Source organism: Curcuma longa, chromosome 9, assembly GCF_044706935.1.
Source record: "Curcuma longa cultivar G26 ecotype Majalengka, Jawa Barat chromosome 9, ITB_CL_G26_1.1, whole genome shotgun sequence".
In the NCBI taxonomy this organism is placed as follows: Eukaryota; Viridiplantae; Streptophyta; class Magnoliopsida; order Zingiberales; family Zingiberaceae; genus Curcuma; species Curcuma longa.
In genome coordinates, this window is record NC_133869.1 from 11,167,006 (window position 1) to 11,186,710 (window position 19,705).

Genomic DNA, 19,705 nt, shown 5'->3' on the forward strand with positions numbered 1-19,705 from the left:
TTGATGCGGCTGGATAATAGATCATAATATAAATCAAATGATATTATCTTGATAATATAAATCAAATGATAATGTGCTCAAATATTATACATATTTATTACCTTTTTACTATTTAAGAAGGTGATCTTTAAAATTGTTAAATGTTTTTAGTTTAAAATTCTTAATGGATGATGTTTTTCCATTGATCTTTGGATTTAAATTTCCATTTTAAATATTTTATAATAAAAGGTCTAATTGATCGAATAATCAAAATATGATCAAAAGAAATTAGTTAATAACTTAAATAAAATAGTATTGAATTTTAAGAAAATAAATTATGGAATAAATATTTTAAAAATATGTTTTGAAAAAAATGATCGCACACACGCTAGTCACGTGCCGAACCCTAAAAGAGGATGTTGTCTATAAAAGGCCCTCTTCGTTGTCCGGGGTGCCAGTTCTGCTAGGGTTTCCAAAGCCGTCTTTCACCCTCGTTTCCGATCTCGAGGACTGAAGAAATGGTACCTCCCCTCTACTTATCATCCAATTTATTGAATCCAATCTGTTTTAGCTATCTGCTGACTTCTTCCATCGAATTCGATTAGAAACCTGTGATCTGGGCAACCTTCTCTCTTTTTATTTCGCTTTATCGTTGCTCCGCTTCTGCCCTTTTTTTTCTTTTTTAATGCAATTTGATTTTGTTTAAGCACCATTAAAGTTGTGATCTTTGCCTCTCCAGGCGCCGAAAAGGTCTGGAAATGCCCCCATTCCAGCAAAGAAGAAACGGGTAATTTTTATACTTTCAATTTTGTATTTTGCTTCGTCGTTGTTGGTCCGGTTAAGGAATTCAAGCCTTTTGAGTGAGTTATGGCTTTTGCTCTACAGGAGAACGTTGTCAATCCGTTGTTTGAGAAGCGCCCGAAGCAATTCGGCATTGGCGGTGCATTGCCTCCGAAGAAGGATCTGCATCGGTTCGTCAAATGGCCGAAGGTTGTCCGGATTCAGAGGCAAAAAAGGATTCTAAAGCAGCGTTTGAAGGTTCCTCCTGCTCTGAATCAGTTCACTCGAACACTGGACAAGAACCTTGGTATTTGGAAATCTCTGTTCTATTTTAAGATGTTTGACTTGATTGGCAGAGTCAGGCCTTCAAGCATAATTTACTTGAATTATTTGAAGAATTAATGGCACTCCATTCACGTTATCTGTTGTTTCATTTTTTGCTCTATCTCTTTTTTTGTCCACCGCTGGTTCATGAACTGACAATTGTTTTAGGTGTTGCTTTGCATCAATTACTTTATCTTTCCAAAAAGATTAACAACTAATTTCACATGTATATTCAATTTGATAACAAATCTAGTCAACCATTTTCTGACTCTTTCTCTTACCTTCACAATTGGATTCGTTGCTTAAGCAAGTTTGTGCTACACCACAGTCATTCTTAGCTTAGGTTGACGTTCTTCTGGTTTGTATTTTTGTTCAGTATATGTTCTCAACATGCTGTTAACATCTAATCACTCAGCACAATTTCTTTTTAATATCATCTTTGCCATATTATATGCATTACCATCCTCAACATTTTTTGTTGTTCAAACTGTTAAGTGAGTTAGATTTTTCAGTCACATGGCAATACAATAGTTGATACCAAACTTCAGTGTTGTTCCTTCTTGGTCAGTATCATTCTTTTTACACATTAAATTGGTAGTTGTAGGCGAGTTGTTTTGTGGTCCATCAATGCCCATTCTATTTTGAAGTCATAATATCTTCAAATTTCTGCTAGTATAATCAGATTTTTTAGGGCCCATTTGTTCTCAGTGCCTAAAAAAGGTTTATCCTGTATTTCAAATGTGTTTGCTTACATTGAATATGTACATATATGCACACATTACCTAATCTTATGAAATTATTTTAATAATCTTAATGCAGCAACAAATCTGTTCAAATTGCTTCTCAAGTACAGACCTGAAGACCGAGCTGCCAAGAAGGAAAGGCTTCTTAAGAGGGCACAGGCTGAGGCCGAGGGAAAGACTCTTGAAGTTAAGAAACCCATTGTTGTGAAGTACGGGCTTAATCATATTACGTACCTCATCGAGCAGGTATTTCTTATTGTTCACTTTCTCATTTTCTTTTATTTCAGCCATTTACCTCGTTGAGTGAATCATTTCATGTGCCATTTTGTCTTCTTTGTTTCAACTTGACCTCATTGTAGAACAAGGCACAGTTAGTGGTTATAGCTCACGACGTGGATCCAGTTGAACTTGTAGTTTGGCTACCAGCTTTGTGCAGGAAAATGGAGATTCCCTACTGTATCGTCAAAGGAAAATCCCGTTTGGGAGCGGTTGGTTCTTCTTATTGTCGACGATCTATCTCATGCCAATGCACTCTTACATGCTGATACTTCTCTTGTTGCTGAATCACAACAGATTGTGCATAAGAAAACTGCAACTGCACTATGTTTGACCACTGTGAAGAACGAGGACAAATTGGAATTCAGTAAAATCCTGGAAGCCATCAAGGTGAATATGGGAGCAACCCTTTGTGGCCGACTTATCGTTACTGTATTGTCGATACTTATTCTAATGTCGTTTCAGGCGAACTTCAACGACAAGTTCGACGAGATCAGGAGGAAGTGGGGCGGTGGCATAATGGGTTCTAAGTCTCAAGCAAAGGCTAAGGCCAAGGAGAAATTGCTCGCCAAGGAATCTGCTCAGCGGATGAGTTAGGTAGCCATGTTTCGACATGTAGGGTTTTACGTTGAGTTCGATCGCCAGTAACACATTCATTTGCAATCACATGAGGTGTAACTGAAGTGTTCCAATCCTTCTCTTCTTTAGGGTTCTTTGAACTTGACTACTTCATATGTATTGGCATTTTTTTAGCATCGTTTTCTGCTTTGGGATATTTGTTTTCGATATCTCATCGCTTGTTTGGATGATTTTAAAATACAAAGCTTATTTTACCATACACTTTCAGCAAAAGGGACATTCTTGTTGTTGTTTTTTTTAATTTTAAAGATATTTTTTTAATATAAAATGGTAAAAAGGGTAGTTACTTTGTTATAGAATAAGTACTTAAAATGGCCTTTTATTTTAACGAAATATTTTTTATGTTTTTGATATTTACATAAATATAAGTAAAAAATCAAAAGAGTTAATTTGATCAAGCCTATAATATTATTATATTAAATAATTTGTGTAAAAATCGAAAAGGTATCTATCACTTTTAAAATTGCTATATGAGCATCTCATCAATGTAAATTTATAATAATTTTATATTATTTTAATTTTATTTTTTAAATGATAATTTATTTAAAATAATATTTTAATATGTAAAATAATTGATATGAATTTTATAATACTTATTAAATTTTAAATTAATCATGATCAATCATATAAAAATTAACATGTAACTAATTTTACTATAGAAACTATTTTAGCATATATATAAATTTTAATTTTATTTATCTAACTTTTATGAGTCATATGATTACTCATATTTATTATACAAATAAATATAATTTAATCATGATTAAACATATAAAAATAGTAAATATGATTACACGTAAAAATTATAGATTAATTTTTATGACAAATAACAACTATTTGTTAGTTTCCATAATATATAAAAGTGATAGATAGTTTTTAAAAAAATTAAAATAAAAGTAATTCAGATAATTTATATTAAATGAGATATTCATTTGATTTTAATAAAAAATAAATGATCATCTTAATTTTTGCACAATATTTTTTACCTTCAAAATTATTTTAATTTAATTGTAATTATTTTAAAGTTAACTTTAACATTAGATTTCTCATAATAATTTTATTTAGAGGTGTAGCTTTGCATAGCATTCCACCCCTCCTTACATTCCTAAGGAAGTCATGATCACACACCTTTGTAGGCCGCCTGCCTAATCCTAAGCTTGCTTCTTCTTCTCAAGTAAACGCATAAAAGCCGAAAGAGCAATGACCTTCCTTTCCTAATTAAATATAGAGATGATCCTTGTACAACAGATTCCCGTCACAAATTTAAGAAACTATAATTGCTTCTTCTTCTCGAGTAAAAGCATAAAAGCCGAAAGAGCAATGATTCATCATTCATACCTTCCTTTTCTAATTAAATATTTCTCCTTTGTTTTTTTAGGAAAAAGTAAAAAGACGTCCTATTTTGTTCTGGAGACGTTTTTTTAATAAAAAAATCTCATACCATCCGCTTCATTAAAATATAAAATTTACCACTCTAACGATCATATATGATTCGCTCCACGATTATTTATAAGGAAGTAAATCGAATAGCTGCAGTTAGTTACGATGGAGGAGAGCATTGCCTCAGCTTTGTTGAGATTCGATTCTTATCCACTTCAGTAAGTCTGTTCTATCATAATCAATTCAACTATTCTCCGAAAGTTGTCATCTGCCATCCATATATAATTATCCTAACTTATCTTTTGATACACTATTTAATATTATTATAGTTTATCATCCGATAAGTGTCAGTTATTTAAACAAGATAAATTTGTATGATTTTGTAATTGCTATCATAATTTATAATTATGTTTTTATAATTATTATAATAGCTATAATAGTTATAGTTTATAACTATTATATAAATATTATAGTAGTTCATAGTTGATCTATTGTGAATATTGTTAAAATAAGATAAATTTTTATTATAACAATTACGATTTTATAATTACGATAAAGTAAATATTATTAGATAAAATAAATCTATATTATAACAGTTATGAAATTATAATAATTATAATATTTTAATAATTATGATTTCATAATTGTTATGATAATTATAGCAATTATAGTTCATAGCTATAGCTATGAATATTATTGAACAAGATAAATCTTTGATATAAGATTTCATCATTATTATAATATAAATATTATTAAATAAAATAAATTTATATGGTATTAATTATAAAATTGTAATTATTATAATATTATTATAATTACGGATTTACACTTTTACGATGTCAATATTATTTGAATTATAAAATTATAATTATTACTGTATTTGAATAATTGGGACATACATAATTAAAAATAAAACAGAAGTGTCTTTTTTTTTTATTCTGATTATATAAAAATAATAAAAAAAATAAAAAGTCCTTTTATTTTTGTCTTTTTTTATTATTCTTATTTTCCTATAATTTTTTTTACGCGTTTACTCGATCACTTATATAGTTGGTAGTTCTGACTGAATCACGTGTCCGTTCACCTTCTCCGTCAGTTACCATTAATGGTGTGTTCACTATCCCATATAGGAAAAAAAAAAATACATATATAAAAACTAAAAAAGGAAAGTAACACCTTAACCCTTTCTTTACCGTGAGCAAGGATTTGTTTTGTTGATCAATAAAATTTTTTATAAATAAATTTAATCATTTTTAAAATTAATCAAATTGTATAAATTAAATATATAAATTATCTAAAAAATATATAAAAGAATATTCTTTTATTTACCATGAACATCGTTGCATCACACCATCCTCATGAGCATTGAGTCCTCTTGTCACTTGCACACTTGAGAATCGGGGGCACATTTGATAAACTAGTCAAGGAGCTACTACGGAATTAATCATGCATTGCGCAATGAGCACTAGAGGCCAACCCGAATAGAATTACAAATAGATCGATCCGAGTGCATGCTTGCGTAGCTTGTCTATCATAATTGATCGCGCCGACGTTCACAGAGCTGCAAATGGAGCCTTCTAGCATCGCATATGATGTTGTTCACCATGTCATTATTGTATTAAGTGAATTGGTATTGTCGTTAATTAGGGAAGAAAATTTTAACAGTTTAGAACTTTCAGGGAGCGTTTTGGAAAATAAGTAAACTTTTGAGGTTAAAAATTAAATTTGTCGGAATTTTATGCGTGCGTCATTTCTGCCTGACGATGCGATATCGATGACATTTTACCCATGGCCCACTGACGATCGCATACGTCACATCCGCAGCGCCGATCACGGGTACGTGGCGGGGTGGATTGCTAAGGAGTACGAATATCGAGACGCGGCGCGTCCCATCTAGGAGCGGGACCACTTCCGCACTCAGTCCGTCGGCTTACCCATCTTTTCTATTGGATGAAGGCGGTGGGTCCCGCTACTCACGTTTTACCTTCGCCGACGCGGGCCCTGGCGAGTCCTTTGCTACCCGATAAATACTTATGGACGGACGCGGACCCGCCTTCTCCACCCGCTTTCCTTCTTCTTGTCTACTGCTCGCTGCTGCTGGTCCTGGAGAAGAAGACAGCCCGAGCACAGCTCCGCTCTTCGTCAAGCCTCGATCTCATCGTCGTCGGCATCTGTACTGACAGAGAGAGCGCGGTCCTCGCAGCTCGGAGTAGGTTCTCTGGCGGTGACGCGAGAGGCGGAGCAGCATTTCCTTTGTGGGGGGTTCGTACTAGATGTCGCCGTTCGTAGTTGCCTCTGCATTGTGTTGATCGAGCGTAGGAGGAGGAGGAAGAGGCGAAGCAGATCTGGCATCTCTAGCCAGTCGGGCACTTTCTGGTTGGTAGCCTCTTTTTAGTCTCTTGCTTCAGCTCGATTTCCCCCTTTTCCTCTTCGCCTTTTCTTGTTTGTTCGTTTAGCCATTGCATACAAACGCTGCCGAGATTGTTGTCTATGGCGAAGATTTTGAATTTCGATGGGTTTTTTTGATGTTATGTTGGCTGTTCATATTCAAAAGGGGGCGATTTTTTGAATTTGAAGTTGGATTCGTGCAATGTTTCACGGGAATGTGGAATTTCTAAATCTTGAAGAAGAAAAAAAAAAAACTCCAGCCATTCTACTACATTCTTGAACTGGACGGCTGTAGTCTCTTCAGTCTCTTGCTTTGTTCGATTTTTTCCCCCTTTTCTTGAACTCAGTGCAATGGCGGAAAATTTTGAATTTTGAGGGTGTTCCCCCTTTTTATTCTCGTTTGGCTGTTCAGATTCAAAAGGAAGCAATTTTTGGAGCAAGAAGTTGGAATCGGGTTGTTGTTGTGTTGGTCGTTCCGATTCAACGGAAGAGATGAACAAGCAATTAGTGAAACTGCGTGCTGTCTCCATTTGGTTGCTTCAAGATATGTGTTGTGTTTGCAATTTCGTTGGGATTCTGCAGGTAGATCATGCCTTGTTCTTCTCCCTAGTATCATGTGCTGTTCTTTTTTTTTTTTTGTTCCCCAATTGGGGTTAAAATGAAATGATATATCAAAGCTTGAATTAGATTTCCAGGCTTCAGTTACCAGTATTTCTAAAGTGATAGACTTTCCTGTTCACTTTGTCTGCTCGAAAACTTTGTCGAAACTGATGCTTCTGATCTAGATGCATTTCATTTCACTAGCACCAGTTATAGACTTGCTGCAAGGGTAGTTTACAGATTGTCAATTTTTTTTTCTTCATGAGTGCAGGAAAGGTGCAGATGTTGAAGTTTGTCTTTTTTTTTTCTTCAAGCTGAGAAGAGAATTTAAAGATTCCTGGTAGTTAGAAGAATTCAGAACTAGTTCAGCTGTGCCATCAAAAATTCTAGCTGTGATCAAGGCAATGACATTGCTCGAACTATCGTAAGAGTGTCAGCGAATCATGGCATCACAAATGTTGAAAGCCAAAGATGAAAGCATGCCGGGAACAAAACAATTCCATCAGCAGAAGAAAAGAATCACAACTCAGATTCATTCCTCAAAATCCCCCAGCAAGTCATCCTCACCTAGTAGAATAAAGAATGTCGACTTTTTAGAGAAGATTGGGGCACTAAAAACAGAAAAGCTCCCTCGACAAACTGCTAAAGATAGGGAAGGTATCAAGAAGAACTCAGTTATATCACCGTTAGGGACTCCTCAAAAGCCATGGCCTGGTAGGAAGGTTACTGAGATGGATGAAACAGTTAAGAACATGTCAAATGTGCCCTTTTATCTTCAGCGCATGGAGAAAGGCGATAGCGTCCACGAGAAGGCACTAAATGTTGGAGTTCTCAAGTGGGGGCTTCTTGAGAGATGGACACACTTTCAGAACTGTGGCACGGATGCAAGGGGTGGTAATTCTTCGTCTCACTGTACCGAATCCGCTAAGTTTTCTACATTTGGTTTTTCTAACCAATCATGCCAGGCCATGGCTAGCCCTCTCTATCAAGGGAAGAAATCTTCTGTTCTTGCTCGTAAGAAACTCTCATTCTCAAGCAGCCCAACTATGATGCGAGAAGAGGAAGTACATAGACCTATAGAAGGCTTTTCTAATTCAAGGTTCTCTTCTGTTATGCTTCCTACTAAACATGATAATCATCTTGATGTCGTTTTTGATCCTTTGGGCCACAAAAATGACAAAGATATCAGTACATGTTTAGATTCTGAAGGCATGCCCGATGAATTATGCGTAGGATCACATTCTACCACCTCACCTTCAAGAGATAATACTGATCAGGCTACTGCAATCAGTATTGGAGAAGACCATGACTGTAGCTCGACGAACATTATACCCTTGGCCAAGGATACGATGCCACTTTTTGACAACGATGAAGGGATTTGGGGTTTTCTGCAACATAGTGCAGATGGTAGACAATTTTGTTCTGGATCTACATTAACTACTGACTGCTGGCAAAGTGAGTCAAACAGCAAAAACCATTCAGGTAATCTGGTTGAGGATTTTGAGATCATTTACAGATTTTCTGAGGTTCCTCATTCATGCCCGCTTCCTCTGGCCATTGCGAATGATGATCCTGATGTGTCGTGCAATGTTCCATCAGTAGGTGTGGCACCAGCTGGTAAACTAATTCAAGGAAATGGGGGCATTCCTAGTGCTTCTTGCGAGAAACTTGAGTCCTGTACCACCCAGAAACCAAGAAAATTTGAAGCCAAAGCAATTGCTTCAGCAGGGAAGAAGTCGACAGTTAATCCATCTAGCACCAGAGCAAATAGGATTAGCAGGAGTTCTAGTTTGAAGGCTGGCACATCGGAAGAGCTGTTTGAGTCGATCTCTTTTCTGTACAATTCCCATGGAGAGCAAGTAGCCAGGAATAGTAAAGGTAGACAAAGTCCATTGAGGAGGCTACTAGATCCAATAATGAAGCCAAAGAACAACCTTCATTCGACTGGGAAAGTCGCAGCCTTACCTGGTCACCATTCTGGTGAACTACGAACTGATAAATCATCCCCAAGAGTGAACAAGCCATTGAACACAACTTTTGGTTCTGTGTGCCAGACGAGAGAAAGTCTTATTACTATGAAGGAATTACCTTATAATGGTAAGGGAAGTCAAAATGACAAAAACCATGCAACAATGATGAAGCAAGCTCTTCTTCATCTGGCTTGGAAGAATGGGCTTCCTTTGTTCATGCTTTCATCTTGCGATGGTGAAGTACTTGCTGCAACAATAACGACGACTAGTACCTCCTAACATCGACAATCTGGAGTGCATGTTCACAATATTCTCCATAAATGGTTCCAAGAAGAAAAACACATTTTGGAACAACTCTGGAAACAAGTGCAAGCAGCATCAGTTGATCTCAAATGTTGTCGGTCAGTTGAATGTTGCACTCGGTGAGGTGAAGAGCTTTCCATATGGCACTTTTGATTCTGTAAGAGAGTTTGTCTTGCTTGATGCTTCCATGTCTGTTGACTCTCCAGCTGTGAGTGAGCTTGCTGCCATGGTTGTTCGGATACCACCATCAAGAAAACCTAATTTGTGGTCTACGTCCCACCACAGTAATTGCAGAGGACCCTTATCAACAAATTCATCAGGAAATTTTAGTGCAGCAAATGGTGAGAAAAGTTTACATTCTGATCAGCACAATGCGATAGGTCAATCTAGTATATCGGTCATAATACCGAGTGGCATTCATGGCTTGGCCACAGATGGGGAGCCCTCAAGTTTGATAGAAAGATGGAGGTCCGGAGGCGTTTGTGATTGTGGAGGTTGGGATGAGGGCTGCACCTTAAACATTCTTAGTAACAAATTTCAAGAGCACAATTCATGTGGCTCATTCCAACCTTGTCAAACTACGGATGGTACTCATCGGTTTGAACTATTCACTCAGGTATGATTTCTCAACAAACATAATGTCTGCAACTCTTTGAGTGGTACATGTGCTTAAGCAAAAGGAACTGATGGTTAAACTCTCTCAGGGAGCATCTCGAGAAACAAGACATGCCTTCAGCATGGTTTCTTTCAAAGAAGGGCTCTACACTGTTGATTTTCAATCATCAATTTCTCTACTTCAGGCCTTTGCAATCTGTTTAGCAGTTATCCATGGCAAAAAGCCCTGCATTCATTCAACCCGGCGAAAGAGCTTGCAGGAACACATTGTCAACGATCGGTTAGGGAAATCTTCTTTCGCTCAAGCAGGCAATCCTAACAGCTATGTGCCAAATCATCCACCTGTTTCTCCTGTTGGAAGAACTTAAAACCCAGTGGGCACAAGCCTCTCAAACACCATGAAGTTGAACACTATATCAGTATCATACCACCACTCCGGAACTAGGTAGCTTCCATCTCTTTAAGCAACTAGTATATCATCTCCTTTGTTTTTTATGTAAAGAAAACCATATTTCCCAGTCATAGACAGCATGAGGAAGCCATAGATAAGAATCATTTCCAAGTTAGAGAAGTCAACTACTTCTGCTGCTGTGCAGCAAAACTCACTCTTTGAGCTATTTAACATTGATGGCTTGACGAGGTGTTGAGTGAAACACTAGGCATTTTATGCCTCAATCGTTTCAGTAGCACTAACAGTTAAAATAGTTATTGTCCCAACTCAGTTATTTCCCAATAATTATAATTCACAAGTCACATTATTTCGATAACTATGGACAAAATGAACTTGACAAACAAAGTGTTGGGTGGCACAGACTCAAATCAGTTTTACAATGCTGAAATCATTACCTGATTAAGAGTCAACTACAGTTGAATCAAGACCACTTTCTCAAGTTCCAAACTGAACCTGAACAAAATGAAACCCTACTGAAAGCAACAGGGTGAATAATTCAAGAACATACACTGCACTCTTAGGAACTGAATCTTACATTAGAAACCGAAGCTTTTTCATATAAACACTAATGCATGAGCTGAAGGCAGTATGAAAATTGAAACTGGTTTTATGCCTTCATGTCTTCTTCCTCTTCAATCTTTGGTGCCAGATAATACCTTACATATCCCATGTCTGCAATTTTATACTCAACCACAACAGGCAGATCGGTCGATAGGCTGATGGATACAGTCTCAGAGAGCGGCGTCGCCTTGGTGAAGGAGTTCAGGTACCTCAGAGCAAAGGTTAACGACACAGGTTCTTGCATCTCGATGATGGTGGCTTCTTCTGGCTTCAGGAGACAAAGACAGATGTGAAATATTGTTACAAGCATTTATAAGAGAAAGGTAGAGAGTTCACAGCAAACAAATAACTAAGAATATTCATTGCACCAAGAATTGAACCTAAATGCTCACATCTCATAAACACAAATAACTAAGAACAGATTGTTTCTCTGAAATATAATGAAACAAAGTGATACAAATCATTTCTTCTCTTCTATAAGAAACATAGCATTTAACTATTTCATTGCACACACTATGAAATCCATGGTTATTTTGTTCTAAACCCTAAACTAGTCGATCCTCATCAGTTTCATTTTATGGAAGTACCTTGTCTACTGTTTTGTTTTGCCTGCAAACAATGTTGGCAGTTCCAATGTCTCCAGCAGTTGAGAACTTGACTCCTTCCTTGGTCGCTGAAATGATCACTGCCAAGATCCAAACCACAAGAAGTCAGCAGAAAAACGCAAATAAATATTTGATGGATTTAATCAAAACTAAGATTATGATTTACCAGTGTCTCCTATGCTGCTCAGGTCTTTGCAAATCCTTGCAAATTCCCCCGAAGGCATCCTCACGATGGCTTGGTACTCAGAATCCGGAATGCCAAGGTGTTCACTGTCTATGTCCATCAGCTTCATTTCAAAATCAGCAATTTTGTCTTGATCTAATCAAAATCACGAACAAGATGAATCATCTGCTGTAAGTCACGCATATTCTCAAACACTTGGAGGGCACAATTTGATCGTAGCAAATCTAAGACAACACTTCCAAGAGTGATATCTTAAGGGAAAGCATCATCTTTTTTAAATGAAGATCATGTTAAACATTTGAGGGAACAATTAAGATCCTAGAAATATGCAGCGAAAACAATCGTAAAGCTAGCAAAGGAATCGCAGGCATTGAAAATAGATTGGAACTAATCCTGTGTTTGAGTCGCTCACATTCGCAAACTCTGTGTGCCAAATTGGATTCGTATCGCTGACAAAAACCAAGAGATCGAAGAAATCACTGGGAAAAAGTGAAAAAGAATGGATTCGTATCTGTAAATCGCACATTTTCTCAAACATTTGGAGGGCACAATGTGATTGAAGAACCACACGGTGAAAACAAACGGAAAGGGTAACAGAGATTTTAAACAGCAGATCACATAGAAAGGTGAAAGAAATGAAAGAGATCAGAGCGACTGTGACACTTTAGCGAGAAGAAGATGATCAGAAAGGGTAGAGTATCTTCGTACTTGGGCTTTCGAACATGAAGGTGACGGTGTCGCTGCCGTCGTCGGCCTTGACGGTGATGATGTCATCGGAGCCGGCGCACCGTAGCATCTTGGAGACGTTGCCGAGGTTCATCCCCATGGAGAGGTTGCGATCGCAGCGGTAGTGCTCGAAGCCCTCGGATCGGAGGAGGAGGGCGACGAGGGCGACGTGGCTGGAGTCCATGGCTTGGAGCGAAAAGCCGGTGGCGGAGCAGTCGAAGTTGGCATCGGTGACCAGCTCCTTGATGGCTTCCAGCACCTTCTTCAGCAAGCTTCCTTGCACCAACCGGAGCTCCAACATCTTGACCTCTCCACTTCCCCTCGCCTCTTCTCCCTCCCCGTTTCGGTCGGCTGCTGCTTACACAACGCTGTCGATCCTCGGCTCCTGGTCTAGGGTTAGGGTTAGGGAGGTGCAGGGAAACGGCGGGGAAATGCAAAATAGGCGTGGGGGTGGAATTTGGCGGGAAAAGGCAATACGTTTTCCCTCCATTTCATTCGCGGTTTTTTTTTCACACTTAAACCGACCGGCGGTGGCGGTGGCGGTGGCAGTTAACTCAGGCCAGCACGGTCCAGCTACGACTAGCCCCAAATGTGTCGATTGCGAGTTGAGTCAAGGCCGCACATGGTCCGACACAGCATAGTCCAGCTAAGACTAGCCCCAAATGTATTGATTGCGAGTTGAGTCAGGGCCACACATGGTCCAACACAGCATAGTCCAACTAAGACTAGCCCCAAATGTGTCGATTGTCGAGTTGAGTCAGGGCCGCACATGATCTGACATACCATAGTCCTACATGGCATGATGGATTAACCTATCAAAAATTTATCATATTACGAGATGGACAAATCCACCCACCAATTTGATAAGTTAAAAAATCTTCAATCCAACTAAATTCAAGATGAGTTAGACAGGTCAACTCATGAGTTTATCAAAAAAAATATATATATATATAATATTTAAAATTTTAAATTTAGATTATAATTTATGGATAAGTTTAAATTTTTAAATTTGAATTACAATTTAGATGGATAAATCTAATAATCCATTGAGTTTTCTACTTTAATTTTAAATTTTAAAGAAAAAAAATAAATTTTCTCAATTCACAGATCAATCTAAGTCCGCCACGGGCCGACCCACGCAGATCACAGACCTAGACGGGGCGGGCCACCTGAATCCATCTTAAAATAGATTAATAAAATTTCAACTCAACTCGTTTAAATTATTTGAGGGGACGGATCAACCCAACGGTCCAATCCAAATTGATGGCTCTACCTATATGTGTCGGGGCCAATCATGCTTAAACCCTAAGCGCTTGCATGTCAAGTGTGTTCGCATAGTCTATAAGCTACTAAGTCAAGCATAATCTGAACCCATATAGGATATATATGATAGTGAAGAAGAGTCAAGAAAACACTCGATATCAACAACTTAAATGAAGAAAAGAAAAAATAAAATAGTGAAGAATAAATGTATTTCTTATTATTAATGAACAAAAATTTGATTACAATCATAGGTTATACATGTCTTTATATAGTAGTATGAAAAACTATACTGATCCTAAAATCATGCTATGGATCCTAAAATTATGCATTTAGACTTAACCTTAGCCTAATCTTTTATTCAACGCATATCCAATAAATATGAACATATTATATCTTAATTTTGACTTGATTTAAATAATACAATATAGTCTCCCTTAAACCAAGTCATAAATGTTAGTCATCCCAATCGCCTTCTTCAAATTGAGAAAAGTCTCTGTCTTCATTGGTTTTGTAAAGATATCTGCAATTTGACATTCACTAGGGCAATACTCGATGTTGATTTATTTTTTTACAACCCATTCTTTGATTTTATGATACTTGATATCTATATGCTTGCTGCGACTATGAAAAATTGGATTCTTAAATAATGCAATTGTTAACTTGTTACCACAGAAAATTATCATAGGACCATCTTGTTTGTGTTATAGAAAATCTAAATAGCATAATTTGTTAATGTTATATATTCTACTTGTGTTGTTGAAAGTGCTATCATTTGCTGTTTTTTAACAGACCAAGAAAATATAGCTGAACCTAGATAAAAAATATATCCTGATGTACTCTTTCTAATCTCAACATCTCCGACCCAATCACTTGTTGGGTTGCAAGAGTGCAAACATAGTCCCACATCTAAAACACATGGGAAAGATCATGAGTTTAAAGGATGGAAAGTATCTCCATTGGCATGAGGCCTTTTGGGGAGAGCCCAAGAACAAAGTCATGAGGGCTTAGGCCCAAAGTGGACAATATCATGCCATTGTGGAGATATAGACATTTTTTAGACCCAACAATTGGTATCAGAGCGAGGCCGCTCTTCACCGGACTAACCGCCGGATGAGCCATGATCCAGATCTAACCATGTGGGGACCCTCTGGAAAAACAAAGGAAGTAGTGGAGGCTCGGACCATGAGGGACATGGCAGCCGGACCATGAGGACATGGCAGCCGGACCATGAGAAATGGTAGGGGAGCTTCCAGTGGTCCTTTGTTTGGGGGGGGGGGGATTATTGGGTTGCAAGAGTGCAAACATAGTCCCACATCTAAAACACATGGGAAAGATCATGAGTTTAAAGGATGGAAAATATCTCCATTGGCATGAGACCTTTTGGGGAGAGCCCAAGAACAAAGCCATGAGGGCTTAGGCCCAAAGTGGACAATATCATGCCATTGTGGAGATGTGAGCATTCTTTAGACCCAACATCACTATCTATATACAGACCCGACCACGGGCCGGGTCCAGCCCGGACCCGGACCGGGTCAACGGGTCGGTTGGCCCGTCGACCCGGTTAACCGGGCCAAATCGTAACCGGCCCGGCAGGATGCCGGGCCGGTTAAGGTTCAAGCTCGGCTGAACCGGCAGTTCAGCCGGTTAACCGGCGGTTTGAACCGCCGGTTCAAGTTTTTTAAATTTTTTTTATGTGTAGCCGTTGGAACCGACGGTTCGTCGGAGCCGTTGGAGGCTTTTTTTCTTTTTTTTTTTTTTTGATTTTTTTTTCAACGGATGAGATCATCTGACCGTTTTTTAATCAATGGCTATGATTTAGTGTCTGTTATGATCCAAATTCTATAAATAGGGAGCTCATTTCATCATTTTTCACACACTTCTCTACTCTCTAACTCTCATTCTCAACTTCGTAAGTTCGCGTTCTTTCGTTTCTGAGCTCCGACTCCATCTTTTGACTACAATGGAAGGAGGCCGCGGTGGAAGTTCTTCACATCGATCTCGGAGGGGGAAAGAAATAGCGCACGAGGATCCCATCATCCAATCCACCGACGATGAGAATGAGGCCCAACACCTTCCGACGCCCGAAACACAAGGAAGTAATGATGCAATTACTTTTAAGGTTCGGGAACCTCCTCCTCTTAAATCTACTATTTTTACAAAATATTTTGAAAAAGTCACTCTTCCATCGGGAGAAATGCGTGCAAAATGCAAGCATTGTAATGCTTTCTACAAATTCCAAGCCGGCGGCGGCTATGGGTCGTTAAAACGACATGTAAAAACGAAGCACCCGACATAATATGGACTTGACTTATCTCAAACACAATTATCTAGATTTTCTACCGGTAGTAGTACTGATTCTGGTTTATTTTTATATTCTGATAATAAATTAAGAGAATCATTAGCTAAATTTGTTTCCGTAGAACATTTGTCTTTTAGTTTTGGATCTAAATGCACATTTGAAGATTTTTGTAAAGAATCTCTTAATCCTAGTGCTAAACGTGTTCCTAGGACTACACTTACCCGTACAATTAAAAAATTAGTAAAACAAGGAAAAAAGAATTTAATTGATGAATTTAGTAAATTAAATAATAAAGTTTCTTTATGTGCCGATATTTGGAGCGATCATTGGCAAACTCATTCCTATATGGGTGTGACTTGCCATTGGATTAATAGCTCTTGGATCCTCCAAAAACGGTTGATAGCTTATAGAGTTTTTGATGAATCACATACTGCTCATAACATTGCACAATTATTATGTTTAATTTTAGAAGAATATGGATTAACTCATAAAATATTTTCAATATCATTAGATAATGCTAGTTCTAATACCGCTTCTATAGATGAATTAAAATTTGTTTGTCAACTTGTTATTGGTGGTTTATTTTTTCATATTCGTTGTGTTTGCCATGTTTTAAATTTATGTGTTCAAGATGGATTAAGACTTTTAGAAAATTATATTAAACCAATTAGAATTGTAATTTCTTATTTATGGTCTCATCCATCTATGATGAAACAATGGGGTAGATTTTATAGAGCTAATGGAATGAGACCTAAAAAGTTTCCACGTGATGTACCAACACGTTGGAATTCTACATATCAATTATTACAAGATTCATTTCAATATAAAGATTTATTATGTTTATTTTTTGCAGAAAATAATAATACTAATATATATTTATTTTCACAACAATGGAATATTTGTAGTAGTATTTGTGAAATTTTAAAAGTGTTTAATGATGCAACCGAATAACTTTCCAATGTTTATTATCCTACTGCTCATTTAGTTTTAGTGAATTTTTGTAGTATAGTATTAATTTTAAATGAACATATTAATAATGAAGCTTTAACTTTTTGTATAGTAGCTATGAAAACAAAATGGGAAAAATATTTTTATTTAATTCCTGAAATTTATTTAGTTGCATTTGCTTTAGATCTTAGATTTAAATTAGAAGTTTTACAAGAAATGCTAACTTTATATTATGACGCTTTAATTCCTGTTAAAGATTCTTCTTCTCCTAATCGCGCTAATATTATATATATTATTAGAAATTATTTATCTGATATTTATAATCAATATTATGTTAAATATGGAACACAAACTAATATTTCTGAAACACAACAACAAACTACTAATGTTAATTTAAAACTTTCAAAAGCACAACTTTTATTAAAAGAACGGACGAAACGTCCACGAGGATCCTCAAGTTCCACACAGGAACTTGAGAATTATTTACCACTTCTTTTGATTTTAATGAAGCAAACAGCGAAGATTTTGATATTTTGAAGTGGTGGTCACAGAAGGCTTCAGGTTTTCCCGTTCTCTCGGTAATTGCCAAAGAAATTTTAGCTTGTCCAGTGTCAACTGTTGCTGTGGAGCAGACATTCAGTGCCGGCGGCAACATATTAGATGAACGCCGATCAACTATGTCTCCCGACTCATTGGAAGCCTAAGCATTACTCGACGATTGGACCAGAGCCGAGAAGAGAATCCAAGGAATGCAACTTTCAGAAGACGAAGTCGAAGAATTTGATACGGAAGGAACGAATACGACGGGAGGAATGGGAGGAAATGGAAGTGAGTGAATGAGTGATGTAAAAGGGTAAAAATGTAAAAGAACTACGTGGGCTTTGATTCCCCTATACCCTAAGGGGATACGTAGGCAACTTAATAAGTGCAAGCCCTTTTTTCAATAAATTTTAAATTTAATAAATTTTAATTTTTAATTTTTTTAATATAATAATCTCGAACCGTGGCGAACCGTGAACCGAACCGTGAACCGATGGTTCCGAACCATGAACCGTAACCGTCTTGGGCGGTTAAGGTTAAGGGTCGACCTACCATGAACCGTCGAACTGGCGGTTCCGAACCGTCGAACCGTCGGTTCCGAACCGTGGTCGGGTCTATCTATATATCCAATAAATTTCACAATTTTATTAGTAGAATACAAAATTCCATCATTAATTGTACCTTTCACATATCTGAGAATTTGCTTTGCTGCAGCCCAATGTGACTCCTTTGGTTTCTCTATAAACTTGCTAAGTACTTCAACTCCAAAAAAATATCTGACCTTGTAGCAACCAAATGTCTTAGACTCCCAATCAAACTTTTATAAGTAGTAATATTCATACTCTTACTAGTTTCATCTTTGGATAACTTTATATTTTCAATCACAGGAGTAGGAACCGGTTTGGAGCACTCCAGTCTAAACCTTTTTAAAATATCAAAAGTATATTTTTTTTGTAAGATAAAAATCTCATTATCCATCTGAATAACTTCAAGTCCTAGGAAATAACTCATTAGATCCATATTTGTCATTTCAAATTTACTAACCAAAGTCTCCTTGAATTTTTTGATTAACTTTAAGTTATTTTCGATGAAAATCAGGTCATAAACATGACAGACTATGAGCATATCACCAGATTCAATGTGTTTAACATACAAAGCATGCTTATAAGGATATCTCAAAAAATCATTTTCAATAAAGTAAGAACTAATACATATCATGCTCTCAGAATTTGTTTTAAACCATATAATGCTTTTTTTAACTTATAAACCTTATTCTCTTCTCCTTTCTTCACGAATCCTGCAAGTTGTTCAACATATATTTTTTCTTCCAAGAAGCCATTCAGAAAAGTAAATTTCACATCCATTTGACATAGTTTTCAATTATTTTGAACAATAAGTGAAATAAGCATGTGCATTGTATCAAGTCTACTTACACGAGCAAAACTTCAAAATAATCAATACCTACTTTTTGTTTGTAACCTTTTGCAACCAACCTTGCTTTAAAATAATCAATTCCACCATTTGACTTATACTTTATCTTATACACCCACTTTACTCGAACTGGTTCTTTTCTTGGAGGTAATTCAATCCATTCCCAAGTACCATTAGTTTCAATGGCATGAATTTCCTCATCCATTGCCTTCAACCAATGAGTCTTTTTAGCAGCATCTTCAAAAGACATAGGATCACAATCTGAACAAACTAAATATTTCTTCATCAGACAAGTCATTATCATTACTTGATACATAATCTTGCAAGCGAGTTGATAATTGGCACTTGCATTGTGATCTCCTAGTTTGTGTTTCAGATTGTACAAAAACTTGAACATTATCTTGAGTAGGCTACTTATCTAAAAATTTATTGGGAATATTAAGAACAACTATTGACTTTTCTTTTTTAATAGACCAACTACAACTATCATGTTCATCAAAAATCACATCACGACTTATAATAACTTTCTTAGTTTCAGTATTATATAACTTATAAGCCTTTGATGTATCACTATAACCAATAAAAATATACTTCTCACCTTTATCATCAAGTTTTTTTCTCAACTTATCTAGTACATGTGCATATGCCAAACAACCAAAGATCTTGAGATGTTTGATAGTCGGCTTTCTTCCACTTCAAG

At 36.8% G+C, this 19,705-nt stretch overlaps 2 protein-coding genes and 1 pseudogene across 2 annotated transcripts; 2 read left to right on the forward strand and 1 right to left on the reverse strand.

The window, feature by feature from the left end:
- Window positions 1–450: 450 nt before the first annotated feature.
- LOC141834741 (large ribosomal subunit protein eL8y-like) lies at window positions 451–2,890 on the forward strand. Its single transcript, XM_074722085.1, has 7 exons — window positions 451–500; window positions 719–766; window positions 865–1,066; window positions 1,903–2,072; window positions 2,186–2,314; window positions 2,400–2,492; window positions 2,568–2,890. The coding sequence occupies exons 1-7, from the start codon at window positions 498–500 to the stop codon at window positions 2,697–2,699; spliced, it is 777 nt and encodes a 258-aa protein (XP_074578186.1). The 5' UTR covers window positions 451–497; the 3' UTR covers window positions 2,700–2,890.
- Window positions 2,891–6,274: 3,384 nt separating this feature from the next.
- LOC141835063 (uncharacterized) lies at window positions 6,275–10,704 on the forward strand (annotated as a pseudogene).
- Window positions 10,705–10,848: 144 nt separating this feature from the next.
- Window positions 10,849–12,936, reverse strand: LOC141835206 (proliferating cell nuclear antigen-like). Its single transcript, XM_074722637.1, has 4 exons — window positions 12,507–12,936; window positions 11,781–11,933; window positions 11,597–11,694; window positions 10,849–11,277 (listed from the first exon to the last, which is right to left on the reverse strand). The coding sequence occupies exons 1-4, from the start codon at window positions 12,823–12,825 to the stop codon at window positions 11,056–11,058; spliced, it is 792 nt and encodes a 263-aa protein (XP_074578738.1). The 5' UTR covers window positions 12,826–12,936; the 3' UTR covers window positions 10,849–11,055.
- Window positions 12,937–19,705: the final 6,769 nt, after the last annotated feature.

Excerpts from the sequence above, each read along its gene's own strand:
- LOC141834741 (XM_074722085.1), top strand. Across the intron at positions 1,067-1,902 it reads AACACTGGACAAGAACCTTG|CAACAAATCTGTTCAAATTG; the intron begins GTATTTGGAAAT and ends ATCTTAATGCAG. Across the intron at positions 2,073-2,185 it reads TTACGTACCTCATCGAGCAG|AACAAGGCACAGTTAGTGGT; the intron begins GTATTTCTTATT and ends ACCTCATTGTAG.
- LOC141835206 (XM_074722637.1), bottom strand. The coding sequence starts at position 12,825 with ATGTTGGAGCTCCGGTTGGTGCAAGGAAGCTTGCTGAAGAAGGTGCTG. Across the intron at positions 11,695-11,780 it reads GAGCAGCATAGGAGACACTG|TGATCATTTCAGCGACCAAG; the intron begins GTAAATCATAAT and ends GGATCTTGGCAG. Across the intron at positions 11,278-11,596 it reads AAAACAAAACAGTAGACAAG|CCAGAAGAAGCCACCATCAT; the intron begins GTACTTCCATAA and ends TGTCTCCTGAAG.